General features: G+C 50.9%; 1 protein-coding gene across 2 annotated transcripts; it reads left to right on the top strand.

The window, feature by feature from the left end:
* The first annotated feature begins 1,259 nt into the window (after window positions 1–1,259).
* Window positions 1,260–17,346, top strand: mapkbp1 (mitogen-activated protein kinase binding protein 1). Of its 2 annotated transcripts, none has more exons than XM_030116270.1 (31): window positions 1,260–1,593; window positions 2,925–3,016; window positions 6,184–6,246; window positions 6,341–6,398; window positions 6,489–6,659; window positions 6,741–6,878; window positions 6,953–7,135; window positions 7,718–7,878; window positions 8,003–8,210; window positions 8,289–8,426; window positions 8,588–8,787; window positions 8,894–8,985; window positions 9,069–9,194; window positions 9,276–9,346; window positions 10,171–10,292; window positions 10,662–10,737; window positions 10,822–10,933; window positions 11,013–11,076; window positions 11,174–11,302; window positions 11,430–11,560; window positions 11,784–11,821; window positions 11,949–12,113; window positions 12,189–12,308; window positions 12,408–12,532; window positions 12,608–12,735; window positions 12,821–12,985; window positions 13,868–13,943; window positions 14,033–14,445; window positions 14,727–15,443; window positions 15,653–15,738; window positions 15,822–17,346. In XM_030116270.1, the coding sequence occupies exons 1-31, from the start codon at window positions 1,474–1,476 to the stop codon at window positions 16,065–16,067; spliced, it is 4,734 nt and encodes a 1,577-aa protein (XP_029972130.1). In that variant the 5' UTR covers window positions 1,260–1,473; the 3' UTR covers window positions 16,068–17,346. The 2 variants fall into 2 exon arrangements, with proteins under 2 accessions (XP_029972130.1, XP_029972129.1); XM_030116269.1 differs by having other exon boundaries at window positions 12,189–12,323.
* Window positions 17,347–17,690: the final 344 nt, after the last annotated feature.

Below are 17,690 nucleotides of genomic sequence, written 5' to 3'. Positions count from 1 at the left end.
CTCGGCTCAAATGACAGACGGTGCGATTTGACACTGATGTACCTTGACCTAGGAGTTCACCTGTAAATTCTTTGGAGGCTGTTCTGGACTCTTTGGTAACTATTCATATCATCCATCTCTTCAGTCTGTCATCCTGCAGCCAGGGAGGCTGGCTACAGTCCCGTGGATTTTACATTTCTGAATGATATGTGCAACTGTGTTCACAGGAACGTCAAGCTGCGTGGAGACGGTCTTATAACCTTTGCCGTAAACATGCTTGTCTATAACGTTCTTTCTGATTTCCTGGGACACCTGTCTCCATAGCTTCCTCTGGTCTGTGTTTAGTGTGGCTCACAGCAGAGAAACTTCTTGTCACACTTTGAATAGACTGACGCCTTGATTGAACACATCCAAATGGCCATAATATTTTCAGTCTTTTCTGGGGACACCATCATTTTTGCCTAGGCCTGTTTTATGAGTTTGTCTTTTAAAATAGTTATATTGAACCACAATTCAAAGCAATGTCTGATTTGCTTTTGGTTAATTTTCATGACTTTTTCTTATTATTACTTTTGTTAGATTCAAGTTATTACTGTGGCCATTGTTGATTTTTCTTACATTAACAGAGAAGTACCAACAGTTTTGTCCGTGTGTACGTATGAAATGAATAAAGAGGGTAAATTCATGAAAAAAAATTAAAATGGCCACAAAAGTTAAGAATGTAAAAAAAAAAAAAAAGTTGTAACTTTGACAATCAAAAAGGTTGCAGAACTTTAATCAGAATGTCTTTTCTACTTTGATTCTAAACTTGTGTTTCTGCTCAGTGGCTGTTTAAAGTGTCTGATTTGAAATGATGCACGTTTGTTTGAAACGTCTGTTTACAAGCGTTGAAAAAGTTTAAATCAAACACTCGGTGACGTCACTCAACTGACTGAACGTTGACGTCATGGTCCTTCCGCGTGGGGGCGCTGCCGCTTCACTCTGACGCTTCAGCGTCAAGGCGTCAAAACGCGTCACGCAAGGCGTCGGATGTTATGAGACGGGACCTTCAAAATAAAAGCCCAGAAGTTAAAACAATCTCTCATTCGCCTTCACAACAGACAAAATAGATCGACGGGATTAAAAGTAGATAGAAATAAGATGAGATACACAAATATGATAAAGAGTTTATGGTTTTACTCTTAAAACTGAGAATTTTCTAACAACAACCATCAATATTTTAAAAGTCTTTCCGGAAGTACCGGTGTCGGTGCCGCAAGCGGATTTGACGCTCGCGCTTCGCCGCTCAGTCCGGTCCCGGTGTCTGAAGCGGGTCCGGTACCTTGCCGTTACAGAGCTTAAAGATGGAATGCGGATCCATTCTGGAACCGAAGCGGCCCGAGACCCGGGTCCGGACCATCTGAGCGGCTGTGCGGAGAAGGGATGGAGGAGCAGCGCGGTCCCGGCCGACGCTCAACCGCTGACAGACGCTGCTAACCGGTTGCTAACGGTGCGATGAGCATGGAGGGAAGCGGCACGATCCGCAGCCGCATCAAGAACCTGCTGCACCGCTCCCCGTCCATCCGGCTGAGGAGGAGCGGCGCCGCGCGGCAGCGGAGCGACCCGCGCGACAAGGTGCGCGCCGACACACACGTACACGCGTGCTCATCACACTCACGACCGGGTTTTGTTTTTAACAGTCAAATAACATAAATAATGCATGCTCTCATTTGCTTCATGTTTTGTTTACACTCTTGACATTTCATTCGGTTTTACTGGACTGAAATGTGTTCACTGCTGAATTTATACAATCCTTGATTGCTTTGCGTTGCTTTGTGATGTGTTGCATTGTGTTATAGTGTGTGTCTTGTGCTATAGTGTGTTGCATTGTGTTGTAGTGTCCTGGTGGGTTGCATTGCGCTGAAGTGTGTTGTATTGTGTTGCGTTATGTTATAGTGTGCTACAGGGTGTTGCATTGTTTTGCATTATTCTATAGTGTGTTGCATTGTGTTGTTGTGTTGCATTGTGCTTTGTGGGGTTTTTTTTGTGTGTATCTCTGTGTTGCTGCATCAGTTTCTGGTCCAAGTCTGCCTCTCTGTGGGGATCCTGTTGGTCCTGTTGGGCTGGTCGACTTGTCCCTGCAGGGCTTCCATCCATCTGTCAAGCAGCTCCCACAACACAGTGTGTTCCAAATCCTCACACACACACACACCCACACACACACACACACACACACACACACACACACCGGTGATGCCCAGTGGCTGCTCCCTCCCGGTCTCCCCAGGCCAGGCTGAGGCCTCTGCAGGTGGCTGATGGCGTGAAACCAGTAGTTCAGAGGATTGTTGGTTGAAGCTGAGATGTGTAGTTTTTTTTCCAGAGGAATCAGCTGATGATGCATCAGTGAGACAGACAGCATGAGGAACCATTTACACAGCAAGGAGGACAAAAAAAAAAAAAAAACAGAAGGGGGGTGGTGGGTGTCATGTGAGGGGAGACACTCAGCTGCTCTGTGCTGTTAGCAGTTAGCTTAGCATCAAGCTGGACCTCAAACCACAGACCTCTCTGTGGGGCACTTAAAGGGCATGGAAGTAGAAGTAAGTGTGTGTGTGAGTGTGTGTGTGAGAGAGAGGAGGAAAGATGGTAAAAACCTTGCTCTGATCGGAGGACGGGGTAACATGTTAATATTTTCTGTTGTTGTTTGTCAGTTCTGCTCATAAACTGTCTGAACCTTTGAAGCCTGAACTTACACACCATCTCCATGGCAACGCTCCACTCATTGTTCGCCCATCCTGAAGCATTGTGGGAATTTCTGAGTGCTACAGGCCTCCAGTTCATGTTTCAGAACATTTCCCCCCTGTAACAATACGTGCGCGCTCCTGCTGACTGTGTGATGTGCTCTGCGCTGGAAGCAGCTCAGGTCAATAAACACTCCTGCACTTTAACCTTTGACCTCTCGTTTGCAGGTGACCTTGGAGAAGGTTCTGGGTATCACGGCTCCAGGGAACCGGGCACTAGCCTGTGACCCCCGAACAGGACTATTGGCATATCCTGCAGGGTAAGAAACACACACACCCATACTCACACACACCCATACTCACACACACACACACGCACACACACACACACACACACACACACACACACGCTGTCCCTCTGAGTGCAGAGTGTGGACACACCTGGTGTGTTTTTTGTTATGGATCAGCTGTTCTTGTATGTTGTTTACAGTAAAAACAGTCAGTGTTTGCTGTGACTTATGTGTGTGTGTGTGTGTGTGTGTGTGTGTGTGTGTGTGTGTGTAAGGTTTTCTCTCAGGATTTTACTGACCAATTACATGATCAGATTATCAGATTACAGGCTCACAGGAGCAGATCACATGTAGCTTTGAACTCTGCCGGCTGGTCCTGGTCCCGGTCCTGAGCCTGGTCCTGGTCCTGGTCCCGGTCCTGAGCCTGGTCCTGGTCCTGGTCCTGGTCCCGGTCCTGAGCCTGGTCCTGGTCCTGGTCCCGGTCCTGAGCCTGGTCCTGGTCCTGGTCCCGGTCCTGAGCCTGGTAGCTCTGGGGAACTTTAAAAATCAATCACAGTTTGAGCATTTTTAGTGAACTGCCTGTCTCTGTGGAATCACCGTGGTAACCAGAGTCAGCAGCTGATTGGACTATACCAGGGTGTGGTCTCTATCCATTGGGGTTATCGATGCATTTTCCCATTTCTTTATTTAGGAGACATTTCAAAAGCAAAGTGATCCAGGTCGTATGTGTTGGAAGACACACGCGTAGCTTCATCAGTCCTGCTGTTCTCTTCAAAGGCTGCAGACCGACAGAAAATCTGCAGTTTGCTGTTAGACCATTAACGGCTGTTGCGTTTTTGTTGCACTAAAACCCGCGTGTGTGGGAGTGAGTCTACACTTTGTTCCTCCAGGTTTAATGTTGACCTACACGTGCATGTGCAGAAATCAGCATTTCACTAAAGTGGGGTTTTCCCTGTTTACGCAGAGATGAAGGGTGAAACATTTCTCAAAACGTTCTCTGGAAGTCGTTTTAAAAGAAGTTCTCTTTTCAGTGGCTCTCGGCATCGTTCTCTATAAACAAGCAGCTAAAACACAAGGAAGGATTTCTGGTTTCACTGGAAAACTTTCAGTAGCTGAGACTTAACTCAATGTACAGCTCAGGTATTTAAACAGTTTGAGTCGCTGACAGACCGGCACGAGCTTTTTTATCAGGAACATTCAATTTGCTTTGAGTCGTCTGTGTGTGCAGGATACTGCAGTAGGTCTAATGTTTGTGCGTGTGTGTGCATGTGTGTATGAGTGTCCTGGATGCTGCACGAGGTCAAACATTGTGTGTGTGTGCTGGATGCAGCAGTAGGTCATATATTGTGTTTTGTGTGTGTGTGTGTGTGTGCTTGATGCTGCAGTAGGTCAGACTGTGTGTGTGTGTGTGTGTGTGTGTGTGTGTGTGTGTGTGTGTGTGTGTGTGTGTGTGTGTGTGTGTGTGTGTGTGTGTGTGTGTGTGTGTGTGTGTGTGTGTGTGTGTGTGTGTGTGTGTGTGTGTGTGTTGCCCCTACGCAGTCCAGAGGAATGATGGGAATTTGTGAGGGTGCGTTACCACGGAAACCTTCCAGCTTCCACGTTTCTTTGTCTGTCAAACTGAACGGAGCCGTCCAATCAGCTACCAGAGGGAGAGGGGGCGGGGCTTCTGCTTGGCCAGAACAGGCAGACAGACAGTGTATATCCTTGTCTAGAGATGGTGAAACCCCCAGAATGCACCGTGATGCTTTCACTGCAGGTTTTAACCCACGGAGACCACACAACCTGCTCCTGCCCCGTCCTCCTCCCTCTCCATCTGTTCCTCCTCCTCCTCCTCCTCCTCCTCCTCCTCCTCCTCTTCTCCTCCTCTCCCCCTCTTCTTTCCCCCCCTGCTGCATTGCAGATGTACCTGAACACGCATGTTTCTCTGCTGCAGCATGTCGTCTTCATGTGAGAAAATCTTTTAACTCCTAAAAGCCCGAATGCAGCAGCCTTCTCCTCCTGTGCGCCTCCTGCCTCTGGAGTCCCTCCTCTCCCTCCCTCGGGCGGGTCACTGTCTCCAGTGAACGGGACGTTTCTGCCCTGAAGGTTTTTATTCATTATTGTAATTATTTAAAGTGTCCATCATATAAACTGATGCTCGGTGTTCCTCAGGGATCGACTTTCGGCCGTCTTCACTTCACACCTGGTGAAGAGGCTGAAAACTGAAATCTTGTGATGCATTTACTGTCACTGACATAAAAAAAAACAAGTTTGCTCAGTCTGCAGTTCATAGCTTCCACATGAAGAGTCAGTTCATCCGACAGGGACGGTCCTCGCACATACAGCAAGTGTGTGAGTGTGTGTGGTGAAGAAGAATATAATTGGCTGCTGAATCAGCAGCTTCCAGACCGACAGTCAGACTCACACTCACACACACACACACACGCGGGATTATCTCTGAGTGTCTGCTGACCTGCATTAAGCCCATTCAGCTGTAAAAAACCAGCTCATTAAAGGAGCAGTCCCACATTTTCCACATAAAACTCAGTGTTTGTTCAAGACCGAGCCGTAACTCAGCGGTAATACTGTCAGCTAATACTCTGCTGAGTGGTTTGGGGTGCAGTTAAAAGAGAAGCAGAGAACACAGAGAAACACACACACACACACACACACACACACACACACACACACACACACTCGGCCCTTTGGTGTGGACTTCAGAGGTCAGTCGCCAGACAAGCTCATTAAAACCTGACCTTCCTGAGCCGACGCTGCATTCACTGACATCCAGAAGAACGTGTACGCTGCTGTGCTGCTGTGCCCTGTCAGGTTTTACTCAGCCGTGTGTGTGTGTGTATATACACAGCGGGTGGTTACACTGTCTTCATACACTGTGTGTATGTGTTCAGTGGTTTGAGTGTTTGTCCAGTGTGTGTATGTGTGTGAACCGGTTTCTCTCTATTTCTTCAGTAAACACAAGTTTAGCTTTTGGATCTTAACTGTTTGTGTACCGTGTACCGTTTGTGTACCGTGTACGTTGTGTGGATGATCGTTTTTCCAAGTGTTCACAGACGTTGGTTTCCGCTGCAGACTGGTTCAGCGCAGTGTTTCCTCTGGTGCTCTGAGGTTCCTCGCTTCTGTTTGTGTTCTGGACTGAGTCCAGTGTTGCGTGTTGTGTGTAAATGAGTGTGTTTATGCTTTGACTTGTGTTTCTGCAGCTGTGTCGTCGTGCTGCTGAATCCTCGGAAGAACAAACAGCATCACATCTTCAACAGCTCCAGGTACCGGCCAACAGCCAATCAGATCACAGAGAGTCCTGGTGTTTGAGAAGCCGCTCTGTCACGTGTTTGTGTGTGTGTGTGTGTGTGTCTGCAGGAAGGCCATCACCACACTGGCTTTTTCTCCCGATGGGAAATATGTGGTCACAGGAGAGGTGAGTGAAAGGCCCCGAGTGATGAGTCAGAATCACACCAGTCAGTAGTGTGAGGTTGCTAACGCGTCCCGACGGCTCCTCCCCCCTCAGAGCGGTCACATGCCGGCGGTGCGGCTGTGGGACGTGTCCGAATGTCTGCAGGTGTCGGAGCTGCAGGAACATAAATACGGCATAGCCTGCGTGGCGTTTTCCCCCAACGGGAAGTACATCGTGAGCGTGGGCTACCAGCACGACATGGTGGTCAACGTGTGGAACTGGAAGGTAAGGCGGGGGGCGTGGCCTGATGGATGAGCGGTCTGTTCCTCTTCTTATGAAGGCCGTTTTGTTCCGTCTGCCGATCAGAAAAACGTGGTGGTGGCAGCCAATAAGGTGTCCAGCAAGGTCACCGCCGTGTCCTTCTCGGACGACAGCTCCTACTTCGTTACCGCCGGCAACCGACATGTCAAGTTCTGGTACCTGGACCATGCCAAGACCTCCAAGGTCCCGACCCGACCGGCTCCTCGCCCGTTCCCCGCCTGCCTCCCGCACCTTCCTCACGCTCCGCCTGTGTGCAGGTCAACGCCACGGTGCCGCTGCTGGGGCGCTCGGGGCTGCTGGGAGAGCTCAGGAACAACTTCTTCAGCGACGTGGCGTGTGGGCGGGGCCGGCAGGCTGCCTCCACCTTCTGCATCACCTCCTCCGGCCTGCTGTGCGAGTTCAACGACCGGCGACTCCTCGACAAGTGGGTGGAGCTGCGGGTGAGTCGGGGTTTGGTCCAGCTGTGGGTCCAGCTGTCTGTCCCCTGTCCCCGGTCTCCCCGTGTCTAACACCAGCTTCCTGTGTTCCCTGATCTGCTTCCTGTGCAGAAGCTGGACTCGGCGTCTGTAAGTGGTTTCCCCCCGGCCCGCCGCTCGTTGATCATACATTCACGACGCCGCCCATTCACACGCTCCCATTCAGGACATCAGCATGAACCGTCACACATCAGAGGCGGAGCGCCGACTAGCGGCAGAAACACCGAAAACCATGTGGCTAGCATGCTTTGCCACTAGGCGGCGCCGTTGGACCAAACACGCTATAAACATTAACAATTGGATTGTTATGATGGTGGCTGTCAGCCCTCAAACGACCACGTCCACCGTCTCACGCTCACTGGTTCGTTTCCAGGCGCCTCGGCTCTCATTGACGATCTGTTGAGTGTTTGACCTTCGCCCTCCACGCTTTAATTCACAGCCTGAAGACCCTGAACGCAGCATCATACACTCCATTGCTCCATCGTGTTTCAAAAAATGCTGATCTAAATGCCGATTCCTCCTCCTCCTCCTGCTCCTCCTCCTCAGACGGCTCAGGCGACCTGCCTCTCAGTGTCCGAGGAGCTGATCTTCTGCGGCTGCTCTGATGGAACCGTTCGAGTCTTCAGTCCCGTGAACCTGCACTTCCTGTGTACTTTACCCCGTCCGCACTGTCTGGGAGCCGACATCAGCAATATGGTGGATGCCAGGTACCACACACACACACACACACACACACACACACACACACACACACACACACACACACACACACTTCACCCTGTACCTCTGATCTCATGCTATGCTCCTTCTCTTCCTCCTTCTCCTCCTCAGTCAGCTGTTCTCCTTCAGGCCGGAGTCTCGTTACCCAGACACGGTAGCGGTGAGCTACGACGGGACGAATCGCTGGCTGTCGTGCGTCTATAACGACCACAGTGTGTATGTGTGGGACGTCCGTGACCTCCGCGACTCCCGCGACCTCCGCCGGGCGGGAAAGCTCTACTCGGCTCTGTATCACTCGTCCTGCGTGTGGAGTCTGGAGGTCAGAGAGCTTCATCACCTCCAGCGGCCGGCTGGAGCGGGAGGCAGACCTGTGACCTTGTGACCCCTCCTCCTGCAGGTGTACCCAGCGGGGGGAGCAGCAGGGGGTGAGGCCCGTCTGCCTCCCGGAGCCTTCCTGTCCTGCTCCTCAGACAACACCATCCGACTGTGGAACATCGACGGACACAACGTCCTCCACAAGAACATCCTGAGCCAAGTACGCACGCGCACACGCACTCTTGGCATATTCTGCTCACAGGACAAACTAATTCACACAGATTCTGCACACGAGTGAAAACTGTCACAAAAATAATATGTCAGCACAACAACCTGGAACACACTTCTGTGCACACTGAGCGGTGACCTGTGACCCCTCAGGACCTGCAGAAGGTCATCTACGTGGAGGACAACCTGAGCAGCCTCCTGGACACAGACAGCGTGGCGGTCAGCTCAGAGAAGGCGGGGCTGTCGGGGGCGGAGGGCCAGCAGGTGGAGCAGACCCGGGTGGGCATCCGGACCCTGCGGGTCAGTCCCGATGGACAGCACCTGGCCTCGGGAGACCGCATGGGGGTGCTCAGGTGGGCGGGGCCTGGACGCACAGGTACGCTGGACGGGTCACAGGGACGTTTGTCTAACTGTGTGTGTGTGTGTGTGTGTGTGTGTGTGTGTGTGTGTGTGTGTCAGGATCCACGATCTGAGCAGCATGGAGGAGATCCTGAACGTTCAGGCTCACGACTCTGAGATCCTCTGCCTTGAGTTTTCTAAACCAGACACAGGTGAGACGACTGGAGACAAACAGGCGAACGGCAAGAAAACAACAGGACAACAACCCGTGTGTGTGTGCGTGTGTGTGTCGCAGGTCTGCAGTTATTGGCCACGGCCAGCAGGGACCGTCTGATCCACGTTCTGGACGCGGGGCAGGACTACAGTCTGGTTCAGACTCTGGATGAACACTCGTCCTCCATCACCGCCGTCAGATTCGCAGGTCAGTCCGTACGCCTGGTGCGAGTCGCGTCTGACCTCTGACCTCAGATCTCTGACCCCTGACCTCATCTCTGCCCACCAGCCAATGAGGGGAAGGTGAGGATGATCAGCTGCGGCGCCGACAAGAGCGTCTACTTTCGCACAGCGCAGCAGGTGAGGGGAACGACTCGAGGCGAAACACACAAAACCGTCTGAAAACGCCGAATTTCATTGTTTTGAATGAGCAGGTCAGACTGCTGGAAGTCCAGCTGCGTCTCCTGAGCGTGTCGAGACGCCGTAACTAAATGAAATCAACGTCTGAAAAGAAAAGTGTGTGTAGCAAGGAGGCTAAAAATACCCTGTGACTAAAGACCAAATTTACCACAGCAAGAAAACAAGTTACACACCCTAAACTGTTACCAGAAGGATTCACACTGGTTTGTGATGAAGAGAAAAGTTAATTTAGTACATTTTGAACAAATCGAACATTGACGGAATGATTTACTGAGGACCGTGAGACTATCCAGTGTTATCAGTGGATTTTCCAGACCATTTTTTTTCTTTTGACAGTCAAAGTTGCAGCTTCTGAGGAAAGTTGTGAAGATTTTTAACCTGTTACAAACAATAAATCAACAGGATTTCACAGTTGATCAGTCTTCTGTTGGCTGTTGAGATTTGTCATAAGAGCTTTCTCATCTGAATTCCTCAACTTCAGCTCATCATCTACAGAATATTCTCCTCAAATGTTTTCATCTGGAAAAATTGCAACTGTCATACATCGTAAATAAATCGGTGATGATGAGTACGATGAAGATGAACGGAACTTTTTGGACTTCAGTCAATAAAAAAACATATTTCAGATAAACTAGATCAGTCAATTTACAATTTTTACCTGTCAAACCAAACATCTCCATGTGACTAGTCAATGTTTCATCGTAACACCCCCCTCTTCCTCTTCCTCTTCCTCTTCCTCTTCCTCTTCCTCTCGTCCCCTTCAGACCGAGGAGGGTCTGGAGTTCAGGAGGACTCATCACGCCGTGAGGAAGACCACTCTGTACGACATGGACGTGGAGCCCACCAGGAAGTACGCAGCGGTGGGCTGTCAGGACCGCACCATCAGGTAACGCCACCGCATCTCCCATGATGCAATCTGCTCAGGACCAGCTCATGCCGCCTGCGCAAAGAAAAAAACGAACACTTGTTTTGGCTTTACCCAGTTGAGATGAACATCTGGAAACAACAGTGTTTTCGTTTCTGAAGAGATTGATGAAGATCTTGATCAAATGTTGCAAATGTACATTTTCTGTTTTGTTACAAGTTAAAATACCTTGTTGTTTGTCAATTAAAAAAAAACAGACTGCAGAGGCAGCAGAGGATCATGGGAAGTAAAAGAAGCTGTTGAGGCTGGTGTTAGGCTGCCTCCTGCTGGTCGGACACAGGGCTGATGAAGAGCTTGATGATGAAGATGATGAAGCTGTCTCTCTTGCAGGATCTTTAACATCAGTAACGGGAAACAGAAGAAGGTGTATAAAGGTTCCCAGGGTGAGGACGGGACTCTCATTAAGGTAGGAGTGAATGTGGTTGCCATGGTGATGCGTTCCCAGGTGGCAGCTGTTGTTGACTCCGCCCCCCCCCTCCGTGCTCCTCAGGTGCAGATCGACCCTTCCGGTCTCTACATCGCCACTTCCTGCTCCGACAAGAACATCAGCATCTTCGACTTCTACTCCGGAGAGTGCGTGGCCTCCATGTTCGGGCACTCAGGTGAGTGTGTGTGTACGTGTGTGTGTGTGTGTGTGTGTGTGTGTGTCAGTTGAGTAACTGTTCCTGGTTTGGTTTCCAGAAATCGTCACAGGTTTGAAGTTCAGCAGCGACTGCAGACATCTGATCACCGTGTCAGGAGACAGGTACCGCAGCACAGCTGGATTTACGACTCCGCCTCCCCGTCACCATGGCAACGCCTGTCTCTGACCTGAGGGTGGGTGTGGTTGTGTGTGTGTGCAGCTGCATCTTTGTGTGGCGTCTGAATCCAGAGTTGACCATCAAGATGAAGCAGCGCCTTGCTGAACTTCGACCGCCCGCCGGCGCTGCCAACTCCCAGAATGCACCACTGCAGAGAACTGTGAAGCTGAGGTACACAAAACATCCCGAACATCTTAAACAATCCCAACAAACATTTATGTATCTGTTGTTGTTTTTATTTGAAGTGATGAAAATGAGGTGAAGCTGATCGATTGATGTTTTGTTCTTGTTCCTGCAGTAATTCGTCTCCTCGTGTCGTCGCCATGTCGTCCGACAGCGACAAGGATGAAGAGGAGGAGGAGGATGAGGAAGAGGAGGAGCTCCAGTCTCCTTTTATGGTCACAGCAGGACCGGTTCTGGAGGAGACAGGTGTGTTGCCGTGGTTACACTCAAAGGAATGACGCAGATTTCTGATCAAGATCAAAAAGTGATCAAAGAAATCCAAAGTCTCCGGATTCAAAAATACAAATGCTTGATGGAAAATGATGAGGAAGTTTGAATAAAGTCCATCTTTTCCCTCCAGCAATCCCTTCAGATTGGATAGAATGACCTTTAAATGTGTTTAATGTTTGTTTCTCCGTTTGTTCCTCAGACGACTCGAACCAGACGAACGCCACCGATGGAACAAAGGTCAGGGGCGTGGTCGATAACTCTTGAGCCCTGACTGGTTGTCTTGTGGTGTGTGTGTGTGTGTGAGTGTGAGTGTGAGAAAGTGATCTTGCTGTTTCTGAAGCTGCTCTTCTCTTTCTGTCCTCAGGGGGCGCCGGCGGGCCGACTCCCTCGCCGCCGCTGGTCCCGGAGGACGGCCGGCGCCGACAGTGTTCTGGTGGTGAAGTCCATGCTGGACCTGAGGCTGCTGGACTCGTACCGGCCCGACGGGGAGGAGGAGCAGGAGGAGGCGCAGCAGGAGGCGCAGCAGGAGGTGAGGACCGCTGCTCTTTCACAGAGCTCAGTTTCAACAACATCATCACAGATGAACTCTGCCCCGCCCACCCAGGGAAAGACACACCCCCAGGATGTTGGCAACGCCCACTGCCATCCGAGGGGGAGGAGTCACGGTGTGGAGGCGGGGCTTCACAGGACCAATCAACAGCTGGGGAGTACAATCAGTCTGCAGGTCACTACTGCATGGGTACACACACACACACACACACACACACACACACACACACACAGAGTCACAATTAGATTAATGTCTCCTCGTTGGACCGTCCAGGTGGAGGATGAGGCGAGGACCAATCCCAGGCCTGACTTCATCCTGCTGGCCAATCAGAGCCCCGACAGGGAAGTTCCAGTGCTGTACCCCGATCACTGGGAGGACAGAGTGAGCCTGGCTGGCAGGTAAGGCTGGTCAGAAGTCTCACACACACACGCACGCACACACGGCCTCCACTAAACCCTGCGTCCGTTTGTCAGTGAGTTTCAGGTGAAGGAGGCGAGTCCAGTGGCTGCTGATGGACGGCAGGACAAACCCAGTCCAGACAGCGGCTGCTCTCTGGGATTCAGCTCCAGACTGTCCAGTCCAGACAGACGTGCAGGAGACGGTGAGACAGACAGACAGACCTGGAGGACAGTGAGACAGACCCAGCTGGACACAGACATGAAACTGTCCCCGCTCCGTCTCTGTAGACTGGGAGCAAACGGAGCCTCTGGATGGGAACTCCGAGGAGGAGGACGAAGACGGAGGACAAGGAGGTGCAGCGCTCGGCACCTCCCACCCCGTCCCTCAGACCCCGGACCAGGAGGCCTTCCTCAAGGAGAACTTTGTCACACTGGCAGAGCTCTCGCCTTCAGGTACGCTGCCAGAAACACCACCAGTAACCAGTAACACCATTAATAACCAGCAACACCAATAGTGTCAACAGTTTTGAACCAGGGTTTTAAATTGGATTAAAAAGTGGTTTTTAAATTAGACTCACAGTTCAGCGCAGCTTCTTCCACCTTAGCTCAGTGTTGTTCCTCAGCATTTTGAAAGAGGAATTCGAGCTTTAATTACATCTTGGCTGGATTGTCGCAGTGCGCTTCATGCTGCAGGGAGCCAGTCGTCCTTCACACACCTCCAGCTTGTTCAGAACAGCCCGACTGCTGAGGAGACACATAACTCCCGACCTGGCCCCCCTCCACTGTCTGTCTGCCCACTTTAGAGTTCACTTTAAGATTCTTTCATTTGTTTCTAAATGTCCGAATGGTCTGGCCCCGCCTTACGTCTCAGAAGGGACAGAGTTTTTTCTGTCGTTGCCCCTCAGCTGTTTCATGAGCTGCCTCTTCACCGTCTGTTTTTAAAGCTAATCTTCAGACCCGTTTTTATTCTCTGACTTTCAGCCCAACTTGAGACTCAGTTCATGTTTTTATTGTTGCCTTTTTATTGCATTTTATTGTTTTATTGCACCTTATCTTTCAGGGTTTTTATGTGTATCTATGTCCAGACCTTTTTCGCAGCTGTGGGGTTTTTTTTAATTGCTCTATAAATCGAGTTGAACTGAGCAACACAATCAGCAGCGTAACCAGGAAGAAAATCAACAACACAATCTGTAACTTTAACTTTAACTGGAGTGTTACTGATACTTTAGTTTTAATCTGCGAGTTAAATGTGAGATACAGGCGTCTGCGATACATTTGAAGCATGAGTACGTTGGCGTGGAAACGGCTTTGGTCTGATGAGGCGTTTGTCAACAGGAAGTCCAAGCAGAGCGTCACACAGCTCCACTGAGAGCCTGAGCATCTCCTCCAGGTTCCTCTCCAAGAACACCAGGTAAACACACACACAGCTACATGACAACAGCTACACAAAAGCTGTTACACAACACAACTGGAACACAATGTGTGTGTTCTCTTCCACAGTCGGACCGTGTTGCCGCTCCCCTCCCGGACCTGTGGGGGCGGCGCCGGGGAGGTGAAGACCCACCCTCTGGTCTCTGAAGTCCGACCTCTGACTCAAGAGAGGAGGGTTTCCTGGAAGCAGGACCAGAACCAGAACCAGGAACAGACCCCCTCACAACAGCACCAAGCACAGGCTTCACAGAACCAGGACCAACAAGACCCAGACCAGAGCCTGGACCTGAACCAGAGCTCTGTGGAGGGTTCCTCTGAGACCCAGCTGGCCCAGCAGCCCCCGCCGCTGAAGAAAAAGGTTCAGACCGCGGCGGACTCCAGAAGGAACCCGGGCCCTGTCGCCCGGGCTGTCGCCTCGCACCTCAGCTCCTCCTCTGGCCTCCGAAAGACTCAGTCAGTCCAGAGTCTGCTGAGCGAATCAGGTGAGAACGCAGCTTCTAGACTTCAGACTGGTCTAATCGGTCTTTGAACTGATCTATGGGGACTTCCAGCTGACCTCTGAGGTCTTCACATTGGTGTTTGAAGACTTCAGACTGTCCTGATAGGACTTCAGACCAGTGTTAGAGGAGTACAGACAGGTCTAGTGGGGTGGCAGGCTGGTTGTTAGTGGTCTTCGGAGGTCTAGTAGGATTACATTCTGGTCCTCAGGTTCTGACAAGACTTGAAACTGGTCTTGGACTCACCACGCTGTCCCTCTTCTCAGGTGACCCTTCAGTCTTCCAGTCAACCCCTCGTCCGTCTCGAGAGGTGTCCCCTCAGCTCCTCCCCCCTCAGCGCCCCACCACTCTGCCCTCCTCCCCCAGACGCCCCCCGTCCTCAGCCCCGCCCCCCCAGAGACAGACCCCCGCCTCCCCGCAGCAGGAAGTGGCTCCAGGAGCAGCATCGAGGAAGTCTTCATCCTTGTCCTCCACGCCGTGTCGCTCCTACATGAGTCCCACCGCCAGCTCCATGGCCAAGATGTCGCGCTCCGTCTCCATGGGCGACGGCCTCAACGAAGCGGCTGATGACTCTGCCGCGGCGCCGCTGTCCTCGGGGGGGAATTCAGCCTCTCAGGTCAAAGAGACGTCCTCTCCCGTTGTTGCCGTGGTGCCCTCCATTTCAGCTCTGGCCACGCCCCCTCACGCCGCCGTGGTCCCCGTCCTGGCTTCCTCGTCGTCGTCATCGCTGGGTAACCATGGTAACCAAGCAGCCCCTCCCCCACGCAGTCTCCAGGCTCGCGTCCCTGGCAGCAGCCGGCCGCTCCCCGACAAACCCTCGCTGGCTTCCTTCTCACCTTCCTCAAAGTCGGCCGCCACACCTTCGTCTTCCTCGGTGCCAGGCCGGCCTCCCCCGGTCTCCATCTCCCCCTTACCTCCCCCCCAGCAGGAGGGGGAGGAGCCTCCGAGTCCCGCAGGAGGTCCTGAGGAGACAGACGAAGCAGGTTTGGACTCTCCTCCTCGTCCTTCTCTTCCTCATCCCTTCATCCTGTCTCCTCTGCGGCTCTGCCTCTTGTCTTCACCTCCCTCCCCCCTGGTGGTGATGGGTGAGAACTTCCACTCCTCTGTCCTCCTCTCATTTTTCACGTCCATCGCTGTTTTGTTCGGTTGACTTCGTCTGGACGTCACATTGACCTCACCTCCGTGTCTGCAGACGAGCCAATCAGCGTGGAGAACTGCCGCGCGCTGGCCAATGAGCTGCAGAGCTGCTTCAGGAGAGCCGCGCACCTGTACAGGAAGGTGAGTTCAGCCTGAGCACGAGCAGGAAGCGCAGCCTCTGATTGGTCCATCTGTAACTCCTCCTCCTCCTCCTGCTGCTCCAGGTCAGCGGCGCCTCCCTGGACGACTCCGCTCCCGACCAGCGGCAGATGTCTCTCCTCCTGTCAGAGGCCTTCCTGGCCATGAGGGCGGAGCTGGACTCGCTGCCGCTCAGCACGCCGAGCATGCTGGGAGAGGAGGGGGGAGGACTGGGAGGAGTGGGGGAGGTGAAGACCGCGGCGCTGCTGGAGGAGTACAGCCTCCTGCTACTGCAGGCCGTGCACCGCCGCATCAACACCTCCTCCTCCTGATCTCCTGCTCCTCCTCCCCTCCACACACTACAGAGACTGAACTGAGAAACGCACACTTTTCCTCCTGCTGCTCCTCCTCACTCCCCATATTCAACTTGAAGCAGCTAAGAAAGATTTTTATTCACGGTTTTTACTTCCTGAGAACTTTTTTATATCAGTTGTAGAGGATTTTTCAAATTCATGTTTCTAAATCTTCGTCTGTGAAACCTGTTGAGCTCTCAGAGGGTGGAGCCTAATGACTGAATTCACAGTGGGCGGAGCCTGACAGGGTCAGTCACACTGAACACACAACATACACAACACACACACCCTGAAAGATCCTGGATTCAAACAGGTCTTTTTTTAATGAGGTGAGGGTGCAAACCACTCCACAGTCACTTTCATAAGAACACATGACACTTATGTCACAATATCTACAGTATTCAAAGACTTTTATTTCCATTTTCATCTGTGATTAACAAATGTTTTCAGACCCCAAAAATGGTTCCAAATTATTTTTCTGCCCCAAGTTTGAAATTTTAACGTGAAACTGATGAGGTTAGAAATGAAAGTTAGAAATATTCACATAACGATTCAGATTAAAGCTTCACGATGAATCTTCATATCAAACTCAAACTTCCACTTAAAGCTGTGACACTGAAAAGGTTTAATACGGTTTAAAAGACACAACTGAGGACGAAGCAGAGGGTGACAGGTCGGGAAGTCACAACAGCAATGAGTACATTTGTTTACGTTCAGCTAACATTAGCATTCGTATTTAGCTAGCTAATGGCTAAATGTGATCCACTCTAACAATGTACGATGTTTTTATTTATTAGAGAAAAGAATTCTATAAATTCACAGAAAAAAACAAAGCTTCTTTTAGCACTCAGTTTATTTAAGTTTGACGTTTTAATTTTTTTTTTCTTGGTCGTCGCTGTTTGCTTCAGTACATTCCTCCTCTTCCTCAGTGACGAAGGATCTGAAGCCATTTTGTTTTTTAACTCCTCGTCTTCTCGAGGCATTTCATCGGATGTGTTTTTTTTTTTAAAAGACTTTTCCTCTGTGACTGAATCGCTCCGCTTGTTTTCCGATGTCATTCCGACATTCTCACCGCGAGAATCTGATTTACTTACCTGTGTAAAAGTGCTGAGTCGTGGTTTGGGGAGACGTTTGTGCTGCTAGCATGCTGTCTTCACTGTACATGCTGAAATGGCTGGTACAGTTGTGGTAACACAGGTCAAAAGTCACTCTGGATGTTTTTGTCACGTTTAATAAAGTTTTTTTTTTTTCTCTTTACGATCTGAACCATTACTTTCAGCTTCATGCTGCTGTTTCTGTGGCGCCACCTTCAGGTCAACAGGTGTGAGGACTGGTGGGGGTTAGCTTAGTGTAACTATTGGGAGGTTAAGTGAAGTTAACATTCGAGTTGAACAACTCAGTGATTGCAAATGTACAAATATCAACCCATTCATTAAGCTAGCATTCGTGTCAAGCTAACAGAAAGCTAGCTGTGAAGAGTTTCCATTAGGAAACACGCTGACTGGTCAGTGTGAGTGTTCTGTTGTGGTTTACATGTTTGAGCTCGCCTGTTGTCATGAGTCTGTGAGGTACTCTGTGTTGGAGGTGTTGTTCAGTTCCCTG

The sequence above is a fragment of the Salarias fasciatus genome, chromosome 19 (assembly GCF_902148845.1).
Source record: "Salarias fasciatus chromosome 19, fSalaFa1.1, whole genome shotgun sequence".
In the NCBI taxonomy this organism is placed as follows: Eukaryota; Metazoa; Chordata; class Actinopteri; order Blenniiformes; family Blenniidae; genus Salarias; species Salarias fasciatus.
Note: the sequence above shows the minus strand (reverse complement) of the source record. Positions and strands in the feature narration are given on the sequence as shown.

Coding starts and splice junctions, on each gene's coding strand:
- mapkbp1 (XM_030116269.1), top strand. CDS start 1,474: ATGAGCATGGAGGGAAGCGGCACGATCCGCAGCCGCATCAAGAACCTG. Junction 9,195..9,275: donor CACCGCCGTCAGATTCGCAG/GTCAGTCCGTAC, acceptor TCTGCCCACCAG/CCAATGAGGGGAAGGTGAGG. Junction 12,736..12,820: donor AGACAGACGTGCAGGAGACG/GTGAGACAGACA, acceptor CCGTCTCTGTAG/ACTGGGAGCAAACGGAGCCT.